This window comes from Clytia hemisphaerica, unplaced genomic scaffold (assembly GCF_902728285.1).
Source record: "Clytia hemisphaerica strain Z4C2 unplaced genomic scaffold, Clytia hemisphaerica genome assembly, whole genome shotgun sequence".
NCBI classification, from domain to species: Eukaryota; Metazoa; Cnidaria; class Hydrozoa; order Leptothecata; family Clytiidae; genus Clytia; species Clytia hemisphaerica.
Genome location: NW_027103826.1, coordinates 586 through 23,308, shown reverse-complemented (window position 1 = coordinate 23,308; position 22,723 = coordinate 586). Strand labels below are relative to the sequence as shown.

General features: G+C 35.9%; 2 protein-coding genes across 2 annotated transcripts; both read right to left on the bottom strand.

The window, feature by feature from the left end:
• Positions 1-3,861: 3,861 nt before the first annotated feature.
• On the bottom strand, positions 3,862-12,318 carry LOC136806726 (disintegrin and metalloproteinase domain-containing protein 10-like). Its single transcript, XM_067063316.1, has 6 exons — positions 11,003-12,318; positions 8,036-8,180; positions 7,060-7,263; positions 6,357-6,658; positions 5,816-5,951; positions 3,862-5,256 (listed from the first exon to the last, which is right to left on the bottom strand). The coding sequence occupies exons 1-6, from the start codon at positions 12,185-12,187 to the stop codon at positions 5,039-5,041; spliced, it is 2,190 nt and encodes a 729-aa protein (XP_066919417.1). The 5' UTR covers positions 12,188-12,318; the 3' UTR covers positions 3,862-5,038.
• A 3,167-nt stretch (positions 12,319-15,485) lies between these two features.
• Positions 15,486-22,082, bottom strand: LOC136806725 (kinesin-like protein KIF18A; the record flags this gene model as incomplete). The annotated part of the gene is given in 6 exon segments (XM_067063315.1): positions 15,486-16,933; positions 18,616-18,908; positions 19,782-19,841; positions 20,207-20,315; positions 20,669-20,778; positions 21,932-22,082. Coding segments are annotated over 6 exon segments (1,216 nt in total), but the record flags the coding sequence as incomplete, so codon positions are not given.
• Between the last annotated feature and the right edge of the window lie 641 nt (positions 22,083-22,723).

Sequence of the window (22,723 nt, the reverse complement as noted above, 5' to 3'; positions counted from 1 at the left end):
TTCAATACAAATAAAAGGGAAAATGAAAAAGGATTTTATATTTAGTTGATTTAGTTTAAATTTTCTGATCAATCTAAAAATCGATGTTTCTATATATTGAAAAAAAACCTCAGTCACCTTTAACGCACCCACTCGCTGACAACAATTGACGTTTTTCTAACAGCTAAATCGAATTTGTGACCGACCCTTAACATATGCCATAGCGGATATAAACAATTATTGCTCCAGCTTAAAAAAATTCTAGAGCCTATGCTAATGAACATAATTATCTAATAAGGCCCCCACTTTGTTGCACCCTACTTTTTTGGACGCATGCCATATAAGTTACTCGATGAGATCATCCTTCGATCCATCGATCCATTGGTCCAATGATTCGTCGATCTGTTGATCTGTTGATTTGATCCATTGATCCATCGATCAGTTGATCCTTTGATCAATCGATCCCGTAGATCTATAAAGGCCGAAGGGCTGGATATGCAACTATTATAAGCTTTCTCCAGCAAAAAAAAAGTGAAGCTCAAATTTGACTTTTAAATTTCGTGCGTGCCGGTGGATAGGATCTAGTATTTTAATTGTTTTCGGAGCACGACATAAAAAAAAGTGGTCGGCAAACGCTATTTCGCATCCTTCAAACCGGTAAAATTGCATATTTTAGTCACGTGACTTTGGTAGAAAATCCTTCCAAACCTAGCTTCACTTTTCAATAAAAGTAGTCATTTATCTAGCCCCATTCAGGGGCTTTTCAGATCTGTGGTCGATCCGTCGATCCATTGATCCATTGATCCATTGATCCGTCGATCCATTGATCCGTTGATCCGTTGATCCATCGATCCATTGATCCGTCGATCCATCGATCCATTGATCCGTCGATCCATTGACAGTTAGTCACACTAGGAAATCTAGCTTTCAGAAAAAACAACATCAGGTCATCTACAGGATGTATTTGCACAACAAGGATGAGAGTTACCTGATTCGAGTTCGCAAGACAATTAAAATTAAAACTTGAAAGTTTGAAACAAAATAAAACGTGCAGCAGCCAAAATCAACCTACCAAAATTTGTCATTCAATTCCCGAGACAGCGCTTCGATTTTTAAGGCCTGGTTTATACGCTAAAGAAAAAATAATTCCGCATATGTACATGGGTCATTATTTGAGGTCCGGCAAAATTTCCGGCAAACAGCCTATCCGGTGGATCTAGGTGGGTTCCGCCTCCCCCGTAGATCTTTTTCTTGGGAAGTTGATCTTCAAATTAGTTTTCAAGGTTGGCTTGGCTCAAATTTTAGGCAATTTCTCAAAGTTTTTGAAAATGTTAATTCCATCAAAAAGCGCCGGGTTATTTTTTCATGAATCCCTTCAGAAGTTTTGAGCCGCATTTTTTTGCTTGAGAGTCAAGTAAACGATATAGCGTTTTTCGCAGCATTAATCTTCAATACGCATTTTGGCGGGACGCTAGTGTGACTAACTGATTGATCTGTCGATCCATTGATCCATCGATCCATTGATCCATCGATCCATCGCAGTTAGGAACATTTGGCGAGTTTTTGTATGCGGCCGCAATCAAAAAAATAATAACATCACTCATTAAAAAATGGCGTTCGTGTCTTTTCACACTTTTTTTAGCCTAGACGATGTAGCAAACATAGTAAGTATAAGCACACTGTGCTTTTAATTAGCTGAAACTTTTTTTTGCGTCGGAAAAACTTTTTCAAACTTTCAGCGATGATTGACCAAACTGTTACAATGAAAATTATCCAGCGCTTTTTTTATCTTCTTACCTTCTTCATTTTCAATGAAGCACTCAAAGTTTACTGAAGGTAAGCACATAAGATATTCTTATAATTAATGATATTCATTGAAACATGCTTCATTGTGCACTGCGGTGGAGTGCATGACGTAACTCGCGCGGCAACTAACTCGCCTTCTGTTGGAAGATTATATCGGGCGTTTTGGCGTTACCACCCTCGAAGCAGCGGGCGCCTTTGTCTTTCCGCAACTCTTTCCACCATTTTAGATGGCCTTAACAATAGATACAAAAGGGCGCCATAATCTTTGAAGATAATTTGTTTTGGTCTCCGGCTTTGGGAAGTAGCAATGTTTTTGGTTATTTTTGATGGAAAATGGTAAGAAACTTAAGTTTACAAGTGTCATTTAGTTTTTGCTGGCTTATAGAATGGCAGGATCCTGGATGGTTTCCCTAACTCTAACTGCATCGATCCATCGATCCGTCGATCCATTGATCTGTTGATCCATTGATCCGTTGATCCGTTGATCCATTGATCCGTCAATCCATCGATCCATTGATCCGTCGATCCTTGATCCGTTGATCCGTTGATCCTTTGATCCCATTGATCCATCGATCCATCGATCCGTCGATCCGTCGATCCATTGATCCAAGGACCCTGCCGATGCACCGGACTTAACGAACACCGGACACGCAAAAGTCCGGTGTAAAATGAGAATTTTTTTTACCACCGGACAATTTCTACACCAGACTTAAGGAAGTCGGATGTCCGGTGTCGGAGAAGGATATTTTTTCCCACCGGACAATCAAAACACCGGACATGACCAGTCCGGTGCGTCCGGTGTTTCTTAATTTTTTGTTTCATAAATGTCCTGCGTTCAAAATTCCCTGTATGCAACACCGGACTTATTATGTCCAGTGTAGCGAAAGGATACTTTTTGCCACCGGACAAATACACCGGACAGTGCGGTGCGTCGGCAGGGTCCTTTGATCCATTGATCCGTTGATCCATTGATCCATCGATCCATTGATCTGTCAATCCATCGATCCATTGATCCATCGATCCGTCGATCCATTGATCTGTCGATCCATTGATCTGTCGATAGACCTTTTTTCAAAGAGGCCACCCTGTTGAATAATTATGTAGTCCAGCAGAAAAACAATGATAAAACCATGCATAATTATTACAATATGCATGATACAGTAATTATGCATGGCTCTATCTTTGTTTTTATGGCTGGACTACATAATTATTCAACAGGACATCCTCTTTGAAAAAAGGTCTATCCATTGATCCATCGATCCATTGATCCGTTGTGCTTCTTACACGGGTGATTAGCCTGGCTTGTTTTATTGCCTTGGATCCAATCAGATTCTAGTATTTTCCCTGTCAATTAAACTGACAATTTTGTCGATTTGAATATAAAAATAAAGTACATTACAAAAATCGAAAAAATGTTCAAACCATACAAGTCATACAAAGGCGGCAACAAGTTTCATTCCTGGTCATTCATGTCAGAGTTTGTGTTTGTGCAGTTCCCTTCCCCAGTATTTCGCAGCTAATCTACCATTTTGATTACTTCACTCGAAGAAATCACGCCTCCACGGCTCTTTGGGCCGACTGGAAGAGGGCCATGTTTTGCGGATCTGCAGCGGCGTGCAAAGGCCAGCACCCCTAAAGGTAAAATGTGATCAATTTTCTCATTTCATGGAATCCCACTCAAGTGACGATCGCAATTAATTCTTGTCTTACGTTACAGTGCATTCTGAGGGTCTCGAAAAACCTATGCGTTGGATCGGACCAGCCAAATAAATGCCCCCCCCCCCCGGGTATGGACTTAATTAATTAATTCGAAAATGAGGGACGTGGATTTCATAGCGTAAAATCAAGAGAGAGAGCTTCTGGAATATAGCGTGGTTTATGGAAAGACTTCTTACCAAGAGATCATTTTTCGATTCCTCAAAATAGGTAGTTAGTGAATGTTGCCCTGGTAAAAGTGACGAACAGTTTATCATTGAAAAAAGAGATTACGAAATCAATGAGAATTTTTATGTGTCTGTTCCTGTTCTTGTGAACAGAAACATATTCGAAAAACCAGAAGAAACAGTCAAACGGATATAAACAAGTTTGTGTAAGTAATTTTATTAAAATTTCACGCACAAAAAAGACAAAAAACAAATTTAAATCATCATAAAAACAATTAAAAAACCAAAAAAATACAAAAATTATCATTGTTGTATATAAAGAGTTAATAATTTTTAATTGAGCATATTCACAAATATGGTATAAAAATGTTGTTGTAGGGCGGGGGTCAATTTCGTTAAAATTCAAATCCTTTGAAAAAAATATGACCTTTAATCAAGGCTTTTTTTGCGAAAAATATTCAAAATAATTATTTTCACATAAAATCTCAGATAAATTGACTTCAAGGCTTTTTTGCTGAAAAAAATTCAAAATAATTATTTTCACATAAAATCTCAGATAAATTGACTTTAGAGGATTCCTTACCCGCCCAAATCGATTCATTGTCAAAATCGATTCCTACATAATATAAAAAACTAAAGAAAATAAAGTAATAAAAAGTGATACGGTTTATTGACTGACTATACCAGTGTGCTAATACATAAAAATAAATGGAAGATACTAAGAAATCATCTGCTCTATGTATAAAAAATTTTAATAAGTAGCCCAGAAAGTTAAATCAATTCTTACGGAATAAATAGTTTTCTACAAACAAAGCAGCAATTTCTGCTTACTGAATTTAAGGACTTTTGCATTCAAATTTATCTAATAATATCAAAAAGAGTGCAACTAATATATCTCTATTTTAAAGAGATTGTTACAGTATACCTGGAGTCATTCCAGTAGGATAAGTAGAATTGTGCTTAGTGTTGTCTACACTACGGTCGGTTCCACACTTGATTCATCTTATTTAAAACGACTTGACTTTCAAACACCAAAGAAAAAAATTACTCCCATGTTATCAAACGAAAACCTAAAAATTGCATTATGTTATAATATTTAGTATTTAGTATGATATTTTTTTGCATATATGTACCTTTAAAAGTTATCTTTTTCCAATAAGATAAGCATCGATGTGTTGTGAGCTGTTTTTCTAAAGCTGATGGCAAAATATCTCATGCCATGCTTCCGTTTTAAATCAAAAAATTGCAAGCCATTTTGCATTCGAAAATGTTATCAATGTTTAAATCCAGACCACACCAAATGGTAACTGCTAAATTATTTATCATTTTTGGCGTTCAAATGTTTGTAACTTTTTTCTCTGTTCTCAATTTTAAGTGTAAGTTTGAGACATTGGTGGTCGTCCTGGCTGGTAGCCTGCTTGTTTCCTGCGTTTCCGGAGTGCTTTGTGTGGCTTGTTTTGATCCAGTTTAGGATTGTTGGTAGGCGTGAAAGCTTGGCAATAGTAAACAAAAGCAGTCAACATGCACAAAATGAGGATGGAACCGAGTAATACGACATACCAATACCGTGAAAACCAGATCTTGATACCTGAAAATAAAATTGATACGAAAAGATGAATTTAAATATCAAACACTTTATTTGGACATTATATTATTGATATAGTTTAGGGCAAAACCGAAATAATTTCTCATCTAAAATTCATGTTATGCCCCATTGCAACATCTTCTGACATTACATCACGGAACCAATATTGGTTGTAAGTGACGTAAAATCAGTCAATACATCACTTTTAACCAATCAGCTGTTGGAAGACATTGCAATGGTGCATATCATGAATATTATATATATAATATCCAAGGTCAAATTGTAGCCGTCGTAAACACCTTCCCATTCTCGAAAAACTTGAAATAAAAAATCGGATCATTGGAAGTCTCCTGGCTGCAAACATACAACGACATTTTCAAATTCTCGAATCAACTGAGGTTGAAAATGATTAATTGACAGATATCAGTTTTGTATTAAGAAGCAATCAATTTGACATAAATCAATAGTGTGGGAGAGCGACAAACAGCACAGGTAAAATATCAAGGGTGTGTCAATATAAAAAATATAAAAATATTAGTAATGTCCACATCAAATCACGAACCTTCTTCGGTGAAGAATGTGAAGTAGAGGAGCCTCATGGGACCATCCATATCTATTGGTTGACAATCACCTAGAGCATCACAATATCCTCTGTAATAGTCACAAGGTGTTCCTCGGGATTTCGTTGTGTTTGGCATCTACAGTGATATCAAGTAAATGCAATAATTAAAAATTTTGATGTCAAAAAAAATAAACATTCACTCTTCCGTGCAATTTTATGAGGCAAAAGATTAATTTAGTATTTAGTAACTAGCTTAAGCGAACTGTTTTATTTTGGCGAATAATATTTCTTAAAAATCTTGGTGGGAATTAATTTTGGAGAATGAAAAGATAATTATTAGAATTCTGCTCTGCAAAATATTTACAATCGAATCATACTAATTTTGGGTTTTTGACAAGGCTAAATTTTGGTAAGACTCAAATTTGCCAATTAGTTCCCACAAAAATTTAGTTACTGTATTATAATAATTAGACATTAGACAAGAATTCCTGAAGGAACCTTCAAGATTCTAAATTATAAATAACTTGGAATGCAAACTTACACCAAGAATTTCATGGGACGGGACACACTCGTCACCCTTCATGCAGCAAACTTTACATTTATCTTCTGAATCCTTGCATGGGCATCCTTCATAACCATACTTCAAACACAATGACCCTTGACAGTAACCATTGATACAAACACTACGATCTTTATCACAAAGTGTATTGTTTGGCTTGAATTTTCTTGCAGGGCAGTTGTATCGTAACCCGTCACATTGTAAAGACTCTTGACATTCAGTTCCATCAAAGCATTTCAAATGTTCACGTGCAAGAGTACAGGTTTCATTTAGACAGCAAGGTCCTAAAATCAAATTCAAACACAATGATATAAGGACAAAGTATAATGTAGTTTGTTTGTTTAGACTATGATCATACCATATACTTTTTGGCTTAAGGTAAAGTAATTGCAGGAGCCTGCCATAATTTAGGATTCCATACATAGTTCCTAGCCCCCTCTTTATAAGGGGAGAGGGCGAATAATCTCAGAAGCCGTCAGAAGGGGAGGTAAGAGATTTTTATGTAGAAAAGGGGAAGTTTTTAGAAATGGGGGGGGGGTATTAAGATGCATATGTAAGTGGGTGTCTTTTACAAAATCAGAAGTTTGCTTTTAGATTTACAGTCCCCAGGCCCTAAAAATCAAAATTTTCAAAAAATGATATTCACCCAAAATTTTATGGATCTATGGAACTCATAAAAGCTCACCTCTGCTTGGACTGCATTCATATGCCTCGTTTTGAAGTGTGCACGGTGTTCCAGTTTTCGAACCAAGAGGGGTACAGCATTGTTCAACACAGGTTGAGACTGTTCCGCAATCACATATCTCTCCTTCTTCGTGAGCTCCATTTCCACAGATAGCCCAATATCTTTTTTCAAAACATCCTTGTTGAGTTTCAAGACCTTTAGCATCTGAAATGTCAAAATAAAAGCTAGTCAAAACATGATAAACAAAAATTTGTTTTTTTCTGAGAATGTCAAGATATATGAGATATATGTTTATAATCAATATTCTTGAAGGCTAGCACAATTAAATTTGATGTTTTACAGGCTGTCTATGCCAGTATACGAATGAAGCAATAAAAGTAAAGGTAATAAAATAAACAGCAGCAAGGCCTTTTTTAATATGGCTCTATCTGGCTTCAGATTGAAATTTTGAGCCTTTCAAAGCTGAAACCAATATCAAAAGAAGGCCAGTGAAAAAGAGATTCATTAAAAAACAATACCTCAATTCGATTAATTTTTGCACCTTTAATTTTCGCACACCTTGCAAAGAAATTGAATATCTGCACAACCTTTAATTTTCAAGAATCTTGCAATTTATGGGACATTTTTTGAATAGTTTTTTGAAGAAATATAATATAGGTAAAAAGGACAATTATATCAATTACTAGCTCTGACTAGATAACTAATTCACGCACCTTTTAATTTTGGTGCTAAAATAAAACCCTTTTTATGGGCATGTATTCAGCTCGAAAATAAAAAGCGCAACACTTAATAGAATTAAGATAATCATGAAAATGGTCTCAGGCTTACTTTAATAAGTAAAAGGATCACTTTCAATTCATTCATCTCTCCCTTGCAGTTTGGCACCGTCAAGAATCAGGTACTTGGAATTCAGCCCTTTTTAATTGGCAGATCTTGACTATCAACCCTTTTTTAATTCCCAAATATTGCTACTTACTAATTACAGGTATCATAGATGCTTTGCTGCATGTTGAGAAAGCTCTGTTGTTCTTTTGAAAACCAGGTGTGGCCTTGTCATACATGATGTAATTACCACCATTCTCAGGACCTGGTACACACTCTTTAGTATTTGGAGGATCATGCTAAAAAGTAAACAATGTTTTTGTGAAGCAGATAGAAAAGATGAAAGGAAAAAGAAAAAAGAAAAACGTTGAAGTTATTAAAACTTCAAGATGTTACTATTATAAACTCTTTCAATTCTTAAAAAAAAAGGTTAAAAAAAAAGATTTATTTAACATTAGTAAAGTCATTTTCAAAACAAAATGGTTTATTCCAGGCTATTCCAATCAATAATGTATGTGCCTCCCAAAGCAATTCTAAGTATAAAAATCAGAATAGTCTTTTATGAGAGCTTTTAAATGACTGGTAAAAATTTATCAAGAGTCCACTACAAATCTGCCCATTTCTGACAAAAGGAAGTAACTGACATGAAGTCGAAATTGAGAAAATTGACTAAACGCGTTTTATGCTGGCATCGGATGCAGATAGTACACATCAAAAAACAAATGACTGATTATTGTTCTACTCATTAAAAGATTGATTTTGAGCGAGCATCACTGCCTTTCTCACAATGTTTATTGTTGCAGAGAAAAACAAGACCCTTGCTTTAGACCAGCGTCAAGATTCAGAAAAGGCTTTAAAAATGGTTTTCGTAGGGCACCCCTTAGATCAGGGCAAATTTTTGATATTATGCTCCTAATAGGGTGTAGAATTGACAAAAAAAATTTGCCCCTCGAATCTCCTGCAGTTTTCGAGTGAACCGATTTTATTTGTCAAGTTTCTACCACCTGGTGCCAAGGAATGGCATTTTTAAGGCGAAAAATCGACGTTTTTGGCGTTTTCCGATGACGTCGGCATTTTCCTAGAGGGATTTTCATAAAAAATCATTCCCACAGCTGGATAGCCCTGAATTAGAAGTATTCGAAAATGGTATGGTTAATGTTAACTTTCGATGTTTTGATCTTGAGATATTTAATTTTTAAGGTGGGTAAATATGCGGAAAAACTGCTGACTCAGCAAAAAACATCGATAATTTTCAATATTTAAACCAAAATATCTCGAGATCTAGACGTAAGTGATACCTTTTTCTGACAAAAAGAAGCAAAACAGTCATTTACTTCATTTTGTCAGAAAACATTCTCCAGAAGTCCAGAAACCTGTAAGTTGCTTCTTTATTCAAAAAAAATCTCTCCCCCGTAAAAAATGGCAGGTAAACATCCAGTTCTCATAAGAAAACCCAGCAGAGAAATGGTAGGTAAAGAACTCCTTTTAATCATAACTTCTTTTCCTCTGGATGAATTTTTGTGAAATTTTCAGGAGAGATCCATAAAATTATCATTGATATCATGTTCAAATATCTAAATTATTCTCTCTAAAGGAAAGAAAAAAATGGCAATGTTTACATTTCTCTAACCTTCCACAGTACTAAAGTGAGCATTTTTACCTACCGCCTCTACGGTGGAGATGGCGAGACTGTTTAAACGGTATATTTTGATACTTAATTTGCACCATATATGTTAATCCTTTTTTTAATCACAAAATTTAGTACTCACAAAACATATTTCTCAAAAAAATTTAGCGATTCCCAAAAATTTAGTATCCGCAAAAATATATACATCTAAGGTAATACAAAGTATACTTTAAAATTGCTCTTAGTCTTTAAGTTCAGTTCAATCAAATAAAAGTTGCATTTTTACTACAAAAAACTACTACTACTAAACTTACTAATACTTCATATTCTTATCAAACTTTACCTGGAGGCATTCTTAGGGTATTCATACAATCTAGCCAATTTGCAGACAAAGAAGGTATTCTTATCAAATAGGCACTTTCGTTAACTAAAATTTCTCAATTTTGCGACACTTCTTTGCTTTTGTCAAATAGATAATTTTTGGTGTAATCACATGCTTAAAACTGCTACAGTGTGAAATAGAAATTGGCTTTGTTAAATCACTAGGATTGAACTAGTGGGTGCCGTTTTGTTACATGCTTTCTGAAGAGGGCTCTATAGTTATTACTGTTTTCTTCATTACATTAGGGTATAGAAATCCTATTTGATCATCCTCTGTTCACAGTCTCTCACTTTCATTTTGAGAAGTTATCATTTTCTATTGCTTTCTATTGCTTGTTTATTTCTGTGGAACTATTTACCAATACAGTGCCGTAGCAACTTGGGGGGGGGGGGGCAAGCCCCCCCAATAATTTTTTCAAAAATGGTTATTTTGCAAAATGCAAAGTTTTTCTTGTTTTTTCTTGAAAGCATTTTGTTTTGAGTGCATTTTCAAGCAATCTAGAGCTTAAATTTTCAAAATTTCCCCCCTCGGGCCAAACCATGGTTGGCCCTCGCGGTGTTACTAAACTTCAGCCCCCCCCAATAACAAAATGCTTCCTACTGCACTGCAATATTCTTTCATTTTCCAAGGAATTTTTAATAGAGCTAATTCTTTTGCCAAAACACAAAAATCAGTTCATCAATAGACCTTTTTTCAAAGAGGCCATCCTGTTGAATAATTATGTAGTCCAGCATAAAAACAATGATACAGCCATGCATAATTACTGTTTCATGCATATTGTAATAAATATGCATGGTTATATCATTGTTTTTATGCTGGACTACATAATAATCCAACAGGGTGGCCTCTTTAAAAAAGGTATATATTTTAAAGTCATTTGCAAAAAAAGGAGAAAAAGGTATTACCGTAAGTTGGTCTAATATCGACATCCCCCTTCTAATTTCAACAACCTTCTTTAAAGATAGGAATAATCAGAATGTTGGAATCGCTGATGAAAAATATTATTCTTTACTTAGCAATCAGAGAAGAAACTTACGGTAGTTGACTGTATAATTTTGCCAAAAAACTAAAATTAGAGAGTGATTTTAGAAATTCCAATGGAATCAAATTACCTGAGCTCCAAATGAGTGACCAAGCTCATGCGCAAGTGTGATTTCTGTAACAAGAGGAGGCGCTTCTCTGTTATAAAGCTGAAATGATAGCACACCAGTGTTGTATGTTTTCCAAACTTCTCCATATTTTGCGTAGGGATCACAAATACCTCCTGGTTGGCCATAACGATAAGCTACGTAAGCTAAACCCATGATTCCATCATCAAAAGTACGATCAGTGAATAAGTATGCTAAGCAGACCGAGCTGTGATTCATTCTAGAGAAAAGTTCCAATAGGCGATAAATAGAAATGTGGGGTGGAGCAAGGTTTTTTGGTACAGAATCTTCAAGCCAGACATGGACTTCTTTGATTCTGAAACCCACACCTTCTGGTGAGAAGTTGCTATCATATTCTCCTGTAGTGTTGAAGGTTTGATTTCTGAAGATATATTCGACAGCTTGATAATGAAGAACCATTTGATCGATAGCAGTTTCACGACGGATAAACTTCTTCATGAACAAGTGATCAGCAACAAGCTTCAAATTACATGTGTTCTTGTGCCTGTTTTTCGTTCCTCTCCTGTATCGTTCTTTTCCATGTTGCTTCAGTTCTTCTTCTTTCATATTCTCTTTTTCTTGCTCCATTTTCTTATAAAGACTGCTTCCCTTAAGGGTGGTAGGGCGCTCTGGAACATCAACTTTACCAAATTTGGCATTATGCTCAACATCACGGTGACTGTAAATTACAGAATGGTATTTGGCGGTTGAGTCATCCTTGAAATACTTTTCGGCTGGTTCAACATGAAACTGGTCATCATGAAGATGAATTGAACCCTCAAATCTACCTTCATCTAGTTTTCCCATAACGTAGCTACGGTGATAACCCTCTACATTCCCATGCATAAATCGAGAGTAGTCATAATGAACACGTTTTCCATGACCATCAACAATTTTGAAATCTTTGGAAAAGATGAAATGATTTCTTCTCATATGAATAGTGAAGTTCTTATTATGAGCTTTGAACTTGATTCTCACATCAGCATGAGGAGATAATTCATTGGCACGTCGTACACGCTTGTGGACATCTTCAGTGTCATAACTGAGTCTTTCATGATGTCGAATAAAATTGTTTAATGGTTTTCTTGCTCCAGAAGTATAAGCATAACTTACCAACACACAAAAAGTTATCAAAGCAATGTTCCTCATTTTGAATGTTTATTTTCAACAAAAATTTGACCAGTATGTATAAAAATGACCAAGCAACGTTAGGGTAAATCTTTTCCTGTTTTCTTGAGTCACTGATTTTCAGGCGGCCATCTTGCCTCCCCCTATAATCTAAAAGTGATACAACTTCGCTTCGAAATGTATGAATGGTTTGATACGCCGATTTTACCATTCGAAGGAATGGGGATTGATGACGCGTCATATCAAATTTCCCTTTCATGATGATAAAGTCAGAAAAACGAACAACCATCAGCAAAAATAACTGAATGAGTAATTTGTCGTTAGCAGCACAAACTTAGAACCCATTCTCTTTTTCTACAAAATGGGCGCGATTCACCCTCCCTCCTCCTTCCGCCCTTTTGCGAGAGCAGCATCCCTCTCCCCCGTATCAGGGGTCATCGGGTTCTAGTCGCGCGGCTGAGGTCGAAAAAAGTGGCTAGAAAATGATTTTCGTGATACACCTCTTAGATTCCACTTTTTTCGATGGAAACTCTCGAATTAGTATATGTAGATTCCAAAATCAAAAAGTTTCCACGATATTATCGTGCAAGTAACGAGTAAATGGCGATTTTTTGCGTTTCCAGGCAAAATTGCAAGGCTTGGAAATTCATGATTTTTGGGGGGTCTTCAAATTAAAAAAAGACCTATATCACATGATAGAGCTCTTCAAACTGAGCAAAAAAGTGTATTACACCAAAGTCCCAACTTCTCTAGATCAAAAGTTATGGGCCTATTTGTGGTCAAAAAGGTGTTTAATTTTGCATAAATTAATGCAGATTGTGGGGAAATTCCCTGTTTTCCATCAGTTTTTTACCACAAATAGGCCCATAACTTTTGATCTAGAGAAGTTGGGACTTTGGTGTAATACACTTTTTTGCTCAGTTTGAAGAGCTCTATCATGTGGTGTAGGTCTTTTTTTAATTTGAAGACCCCCCAAAAATCATGAATTTCCAGGCCCCTTCCAGGCCTTGCAATTTTGCCTGGAAACGCAAAAAATCGCCAATTACTCGTTACTTGCACGATAATATCGTGGAAACTTTTTGATTTTGTAATCTACACATACTAATTCGCGAGTTTCCGTTGTTTTTTTTGGAATCTAAAATATGTATCACGAAATGAAACGTTTTTCGACCTCAGCCGCGCGACTATTCATAATTCTCGGAAAGACGACGTCGCCGTTTTTAGAGCCTCCGTTTCTCGATGCCGTCGTTTTTGGAGCCTCCATTTTTCGATGTCGCCGTTTTTGGAGCCTTCGTTTCTCGATGTCGTAGTATTTTTGTCTTGTTTTTTTTTAAAGTCAGTAATTTTGAGAAAAATCTTGAAATCTGGTCTGGTTTATTAGAACGAACTAACTACTTTCGCTTTCGTTTTGAGCGGCAGGATTCACAGAGATTTGGTAGAAAAACAGTGACTTTCCCTTCCATTTACCAACCAAGAAATTAGATTGAATTCATTTTAAAACTTATTAGGATTTCAAGGAAAAGCCTCTCCCAAGTATAAAACGTTTACAATCACGTATGTTTTGGGGAATTTTCAATTATCCTGGCCATTATAGCCATTATATCTTGTCTTTAGCCTAGGATTCAACCAATTTAACCTGGCAATTTAACGGCTATTACTTTTTGTAGAAAAAAACTTTCTCTGCTCCACTTTGGACCTCACTTGGGCATGATAGCTAGAATTTGGGTGTACCTTTTGGAATAGGTAAAAAGAAAATTATGCATGAAAATGTTTCATAACATTTCGACTTGATTTTATATCATGTATTTATGGTTTTCTTCATGAACATATTGCTATTGTTTCATTTTCTTATTACTAATCAAAATAATGTTTGTATCTAAACAAAACAAAATAAACATTTTAAGATGACAAATACTAACAAATAGTGATAGAATAGATTTTATCTGTTTTTATCATCAAACCAAGAAAATAAATGGTCATTGTCGATTATTCCTTAAAAGTCTGAAAGTTTGCTCTTTAGATTCGGCTAGGGTACGATTAGTTGCTGTTTATTCGTTATCCTTGGACCTCAAGACAAACATTGCATTAAAAGAAGGGGTTAACATCATGTAGTGGATGCTCCAATTTCAGCCCATATCATGCACATCATGCGTTGTTCTTTGAACAGTTAGTGGTACTCACTACTTTAAGGGCAGAATTTTTCGCGTTTTTCGCGTTTTTGGCATTATTTCGCGAAAGTTTCTGCCAGGTAAGAAATTAAACAAGAAATTCGCGAAAGTTAATTTCGCGAAAAATCAAATTTTCCTAAAAATCGCGAAAGTTTTTTCCAAGTTTTAAAAGCCGAGGAGAGTCGATATCATCGCACTGACTAGGATTCGCGGAATGGGAGGAAGAAGTGCAAATAGTTTATTTTTCATTTATTAGCATATCACTCTTTCCTCGACTCTTTCGATTGAAGAAAAAAATGAGATTTGAAATAATCTTTTATTCACTTTCCCTAGCCACTCGCGAAAGTTATTGCTACTAAAATTGAACATTCACAAAAAACCGCGAAAGTTTCTTCCGTAAATTTTCTACAAAAAGTAAAAATCGCGAAACTTTAATCCGCGAAATTTCGCGACTTTTCGGTCTCGCAAAACTTTCTGCCCTTAAGGTAACAAGATCGGGGATTGGGATGGCTAAATATGTCGTCAATAATTGTCGGTTTTCTCGTTCTTTAACCTTATATCTTAGGGGGTATTGAATCATTACCATACATAGCGTCAGGGTTGCGGAGTTGAGAGCCCTCTTAGGGGTAGACCCAGGTGACCTAGAACCTCGTTTATTCTTCGTTCTTTCATGGATTTTTATGGTGGTTTGAATTTGGAGCTTACACTCCCTCGCATATGGTCGAAACGAGAAAGGCTTGTTTTATAAGAATAGAAACAAACAAACTTATGTATAATCCTCGAAATTCATTGAGAATTTGGGTTAATTCCTCATTTTTCGAAATTTAAAGTTCGGGCGGGAGGGGAAAGTCTAGCTTTAAACCTACTCAGATTTCAAAGTCTACTCTTCCAACCCAAAGTCAGAGCGCTTCCAAAACGTTTGTGGCCATAAGATTGTCGTGGGAATTTCCCTTTTTTCTCGATTATCACGACCAACATTATTCAAAATTTCGAAAGGAAGAAAGGGCAGGGTACGCTTTAACCCTATTCAACATACTTTTAAAGAAAAATTCGTTTGAAAGTTTTGAAACTTTTGTCTCCATAATTAAATATCTATTTAAATACTGGAGAAAAGTGATATTACGGGGATATTACATTATCATCCAGTCATATTGTTTTTACTTATACAGTTTTGAGAATAGTAGTTTCGTACAAATAAAGTGAAAATCAAGTTCTTTGAGATATTCAAAGAAATTTACAACTTACTATTTACCAGCTGAAGCGTCGTTCAAATTATAAATATCAACTGGCAGAATTTAAATATGAAAAAATAGGTAAAATTATATACAAATTCAAGTTGTGTGCACAAATAAGAAAAATTACAATTAAAAAAACTTACTAGCTATTGTTCTTGTTTCATCCCTTTAAAATCAAAATTCTACAGAACAGTGCTCAGCTATAATCAGTCTCTAAAATTGTCCTGACAGCAGAATTCGACCATTGAATTTTAAACAGTCACTTTGACTTTGGTATGAGGCAAAAAATGCTGTCAGAAAAAAGGTAGAAGCGCTATTGACTCTACAGTATTTAATAAAACACTCCTAAATTTAATTCTTTCAATGAAGAGGCTTTGCTTGTGAAACTTTTCCAGCAATAAAAACTAAAATCTAAATCTTCCTTTGTTTTGTTTAGATGATTTCATGCTAGTTTGAGAAGCAGAGTTCAACGAAATAAGACTTTGTGACGGTCTCAAAGTTCTTGATTTATTTTTCGGCTTGACATTTTCTTTATGCAGACTCAACGTACTGGTAGAGCGTACCGGCATTCCGATGTCGGCGTGACGTTTTTTGTTGAATTTCGGAACAGTAAAAGTGCGGTCTTGTTTCTTAAGCTTCGTTCCATTTCCTTCAGTGAAAGATCGCATACGCGGAGATTTGAAGAATGATGTCATCCCATTTTTGACAGTATTTTTATCTTTTTCTTTCAAAGGCGGTCGTACAGGGATATAACTTTTAGCGTACTCGCCATTTTCCTCGGGCGATGGTGTGTTCTGGATACTCTACAAGGGAGTGCGGTCGTTGAGTTTTAGCATGCGGGGTGGAGAGTATGAAAGTCTTTCTTCGCTCTTCATCGTCGTTGGATAATTTCTGTATCACGGATGTAAGTTGAATTCAAGGGTAAAGATGAAATCGAAAACGTCTCATTAACGTTATCAGAAGGTTTGTTCGGTTCGTTTATAGTGATAGAAGGTTGCTTAAAGCCACGAACCGGCCCTGTATTTAATGTAGTGTTAAGAGTGGTGTCATTATCGTGTCCACGTGATTGTTGTATGATTCGTCGAAGCACGGACGGCTTGCGTGATGGTGTTTTCAAAGGCGTACACGATTTGAAGTCCAAGTAAAAATTCACGTTACTGTCTACCATATTTTGTGGATCCTGGTTTTCTGTATCTGTTACTAATGTCTGGTCGGCCCACGTGATTTTAGGGCCGTCGAACAATAAGGAATTCGGTAATTCTTCAATTTGATTGGTTAATTGTCGACGAGCAGGTGTCCCTGATTGGTTGCCGTTAATTTTGTTTTGCTGCGCAGTGATTATCTCCAAAAGTTGGGAGATCAGTCTGAAATAGAAATGTTAAACTAACCGTCAATAACAACTTATTTCTCTCAAAGTGATCTTTCTGCCTTTCGAGAATCGATCATCAAATACAAGCACGACTTTCGAGAGCTTGTTGAAATTGACAAAAAAAGAAAAACGTGTTTCCGTGACCAGAGCTATTCGACCAAAAGAAGCATTTTTGTTCGGAGATAAAAAGTAAGAAATCAAACAATTCAAAACTTTAATTTAGACTGTTGACAACTGTACTGTATGAAGCTAAGTTCGAAATTGTCCATCAAAATCTATTAATTGGAGTTGCGCTGAAGCACTGAAGGGGTAAAAGTGGTTCTATTGGATGGGAATATAAGCCATTTGCATTTTAAGGTTTCACTTTTTCTAGCCTGGGAAAGATTTAAATTCAAAGGGGCTAAAAGCGATTCTATTGGATTGGAAGATAAGGTTTCACTTTTTCCTGCCTGGGAAAGATTTGAATTCAAAGGGGCTAAAAGCGATTCTATTGGATTGGAAATATAAGGTTTCACTTTTTTCCTGCCTGGGAAAGATTTGAATTCAAAGGGGCTAAAAGCGATTCTATTGGATTGGAAGATAAGGTTTCACTTTTTCCTGCCTGGGAAAGATTTGAATTCAAAGGGGCTAAAAGCGATTCTATTGGATTGGAATATAAGGTTTCACTTTTTCCTGCCTGGGAAAGATTTGAATTCAAAGGGGCTAAAATCGATTCTATTGGATTGGATGATCAGGTTTCACTTTTTCCTGCCTGGGAAAAATTTTAATTCAGAGGGGCTAAAAGCGATTCTATTGGATTGGAAGATAAGGTTTCACTTTTTCCTGCCTGGGAAAGATTTGAATTCAAAGGGGCTAAAAGCGATTCTATTGGATTGGAAGATAAGGTTTCACTTTTTCCTGCCTGGGAAAGATTTGAATTCAAAGGGGCTAAAAGCGATTCTATTGGATTGGAAGATAAGGTTTCACTTTTTCCTGCATGGGAAAGATTTGAATTCAAAGGGGCTAAAAGCGATTCTATTGGATTGGAAGATAAGGTTTCACTTTTTCCTGCCTGGGAAAGATTTGAATTCAAAGGGGCTAAAAGCGATTCTATTGGATTGGAAGATAAGGTTTCACTTTTTCCTGCCTGGGAAAGATTTTAATTCAAAGGGGCTAAAAGCGATTCTATTGGATTGGAAGATAAGGTTTCACTTTTTCCTGCCTGGGAAAGATTTTAATTCAAAGGGGCTAAAATCGATTCTATTGGATTGGAAGATAAGGTTTCACTTTTTCCTGCCTGGGAAAGATTTGAATTCAATGCTACATACTCTTGTGCAAAAAGAAATATCAGGAGAAAGTGAACGCGGACCACTGACCTGGCCAAGCAAAATCTTTGATCGGAGTTTTTTTTGAAAGTGGTACCCTAATGGTAGCACTACTCAATAGCGGTGAAAATGCATTGAGGGTGCTAGATCTACTTTTCCTCGAACACTTTCGATGATGTAGCGCCGTTAGACATTAATTTTTAACATTGCAATGGCTTCTTTTCAAGTACCAATTCCAAAAAAAACTTCGATCAAAGATGGCGGGTATAGCTTGGTCCAGGGTATAGAAAGTTCAGTGACGAGGACCTACTTTTCATTGCTTCAATGCTATAGCGCAAAAAGAAATATCAGGATAAAGTGAATGAAGACCTACTTTTCATTATTCTTCTGATCATTATCTTGAAGTGTCAAATGTCGTTTTGCGTGTTTATATTTCGTACTGAATGACATACTATTGACGTCCGTTGTTAGTGATTCGTACATGAAATTAACACGGTTTCGAATGCCGTCTGTTCTCTGATTGGCCCATTCATCGATCACGTGTTGCAAGCTTTGTATTTGTTCATTGTTTGTGTTTAATGAAGCTTTCAGCCGATTTGATTGCTCAGCTAGTTGTGATTGTTTGAAGAGTGTTTGATTGCGAAGAGTCTCTAGTTTTTGACAAGCCTGATGAAATAAAGGTATAATAAGGCTTTGAATTATATTTCATTTGCTCACAAATGACCTCCCCAAAAAATATTTCGATAACAGACACATTTAATGGTATCACGAAAATATTTTTCTCTCCAAATTTTTGAATTTATTTAAATCCTTTCCGTGAAGCGGAGGATTTAAGACAATAGAGCAAGTACGTCGGAAACATGCGAAGGAGTGCAACGCTCGTTAAAAGTCAATGAAATTAAAATTACAAATTTCTTCCTCTGATAAGTTCGACGTGATCTAAAACCTCCTATGCCGTGCTAGCCGTGCCAAAGTACTGTGCATTCGTTAGTGCGGAAATTTTTGACATGCCCAGGGGATGTATATTTTGACTTGTCAGGGTTCAGACAGACCTTCGAAAATAAAATTCCCTGAGTTTCCCTGAATTTTAATCAATTTTCAAAGGTTTTTTCCCTGAGAAATTCCTCATTTTAGCTATTTTTTCCCTGAGTATCAAGCAAACCATAAAAACTGAGCAGAGTCAAAAGAGATGTATCTTTAAACAAAAGGCACTCAAATCAAATGGTAAACCTAAGGTAAAAATTAAAGTTTTGTTGTTAGCAAAAATCTAAATGAATCTAAGAAAAAACTTTTTTAAATTCATTCTTCAAAAAATAAAATTCCCTGAGTTTCCATGAGCAGACTGGGAAAAAAATTCTTTTTCCCTGGGTTTCCCTGAGTTTCCCTGATTTTTCTGAAAATTTATCATATTTCCAGGTTTTCCAGGTTTTCCAGGGTCTGTCTGAACCCTGCTTGTATTTTTGATGCAAGGGGCCGCATGAAAAATATTTATTTTTGACTGTAGGGAAAGGGTCAACAAGTAATCAGAGATTTACTTACCGGTTCTAAGGATTGTCCACTAAGCGTTTTGATGATCTCCAGCCGTTTAAAACTTCTCTCCTGGTAAAATACAACAAAAAATGAGATGGACGGCTGAATTTTAGAAATGGTACGGTAATGTTCTAGTGACAATTCAAATGTCGTTAGAGTTCTTCGTTCTAGCCAATGTTCAGTTTTGTGAAATTTCAGCCAGAATCAAGGGGTGACTGAAATATTCGTTAAAAACTATTTTTAAACTATTTACAGTTTCGGCAAAAAATCCACAGAGGCTGGTCTGCTCAAAATGACTTCCTCAACATAAAACTATTACCTGGAATGGCTCATTCCTTAAATATTTCTAAACACTTTTCCTAAATATCCTAAAACCTCACTAATATCCTCCTCCCTCTTCTCCAGGAGGGTGACCATGATTCATTAGAACCTACCTTATGTTTGAGTTTGATTGTCAATTCTTTGTCTGTGGCTTCAACATCAATCAGTTGTTTGACAAACGTCTTTTGCTCTTGAAATAACTCTCGCAATTCTTCACTAAACCTACGAGTTTAAATAGAAATACTCAAATAGAAGGCGAAACACAGCGCTAATGTGCCAAATAAACTGTTTAATACACTGTATTCCCTAAGGATTTATTTCCCGTACAAAATCTCACTCAAATATAAAAGATAAATAAAACAAGAGGAATCGATCGTGCAACGAAAGACAAAACAAGTAGAAGAACAGTGTTACCTCCAAGACGGAAAATGGACCTCGTTCAACAAATAAATCTATATTTTCGATATTTTAACGAATTTTGCTAAACTTTGAGACTCTTTTTATTTAAATCCGGATGAGGTATGGAAATCCATCAGTCAGCAAAGGAAAAATATTTTGATAACAATTGAAATTACTTTAGCAATTCTTCTTCTACTTCAACACTTTTGTTCTTCTTCTTTTCGTCTTCACAATGAAGATATTCTGATGTCTTATTTTCTTCCAGTTTCTTTTGCAGGAGAGCAATCTAGAAAAACAAAAAACGGTCATTCCAGAACAAGGGGTTTGTACGTCACTCTCATTTTTGACTGCATACCGCCAGTAGAGACCTAGGAGCGCTGCGACCCATACACTATTTTATAGCACCCATAGAGGCGGTTTAATCGAGTGTAGATCTCCATTCGCGGTTGAAAATTTCTCGGAATGGACGAAATACTTTAATGGGATAAACTTTCGCAGGGATTGAATTTCGCGGATTTCGTGGATTGGGTGTCATCCGCGAAAATCCGCGAAATTAAATCCCAATGGAAATTTGGAAGGGCCTCATCCGCGAAATATTTTTAATCAAAACTCAAAATATGTCAAATAAATACTTTTTGAATGGTTACTTGCATCAAAAAAGCGCAAATAATGTGTATTTCAACTACCAATATGCATGCTTTGACAGTTTAAAGATACAAAATCGTGAAAATATTACCACCCAATAGTGCGAAATTTTTGAATTTCGCAGATAGGCCCAGCCTAATGACAGTACTTTAATGGGATAGAAATTTAGGTGACATCAACGATTCCCACCTTCAAAATTGATAAAACGAACGTGATTGTTGAGGCAGAAGGAAGCTGTCAGTGCTGTCAGCCTAAAGATACTTTAATGTGCCTGAAGAAGAACCTTAAATGCCTCGAAATATTCGATTTATCAAGATCCACAAAGTCCATTTGCAAAATTGTAGCAAAAAGAGTGACCACTTGAAGTGAATAAACTTAAATTTTTGTCTATCTTTTTGTTTTTATTTGCTTGGTCAAAATGGTAAACTTTTGAAGTCGAGTCGACTTTGAATCGTCAATTGGGCGTGTTATTCAATACCAATCAGTTAATTAGCTTTGATTGATTTAGTTGCTAAACAAAATCTGATTCGCATTGTAAATAACTACCCTGGAAAAAATAATAACATTATATGATGGTGTTACGATATAATATTATATTGATTTATTTAAAAAAAACTCATCGACTCGCACATAAAATATTGAATAATTGATAACACTTTCCTTCAAGTTCTTCTTGTCACAGTTTGACCAAGGAAATGATGAGAAACTTTGCAAATAATCAACAGGACGAAATTGTTCTGCAAAGATTTCAAAAATTTATTCAAAGCGTCTATTAAAGACAGAAAGAAAATTACCTGATTTTTGAGATCTTCAACAATCTTTGCGTATTGGGTGACATGAAAATCAACATTTATGGTATTGGAGGTTAGATTGGATTTGATATTCTTCGCTCGGTTTGCATACTTCAGTGTGTTGTACGTGTCTTCGTAACTCAAGGTCGAAGGGCTGTCAAAGACAATGATTAAATGTATAGCTTAATGCTCAGAAAAACTTGCGACTTAGAATTTTTTTCAAAACACTGTAGATTTGACCCTGGCTCGAGCCATCAAATTATTTGTCAATGATACTGATCCCGCTAGTAATGTGCTACCGAGCCCTTAAACTTACAGATGTTACAAATTCGCATTATGGAGAAATGTCATTGAAAGTTGTGATTTCTCATATCATTAAACAAAATTTAGGGCAATGTCAATGCATTCTTTCAATTTCTGCCATTTCATCCAAAATTATTGACAATCTAAGCAAAAATGTCGACATTATCAACTTTTATATTTGGCTCAATTTGTGTCTCAAAAATGAGCCCTGTGTAAAAGTATGCTCCTACACAGGGCCCATTCAATGAAAAGAAACAAAAGGCCGGGGTTTTTTATACGGACTATGGCAAGAGCTACTCTCTAATGTCACGTCCAAAAGGCAGGTAAGAAAACGAGCAAGGGGGATATTATTTTTTTCATATCATTTGCATCGCAAGACTTTTTACGTCACTCGTTCATACAATTGACGGATGTCTTTGGTAATATTGAAGGGGTGAATTGGAATGCAAAACGTATAGGTCGATTTTATTACAATTCAGAATTATCTTCGCA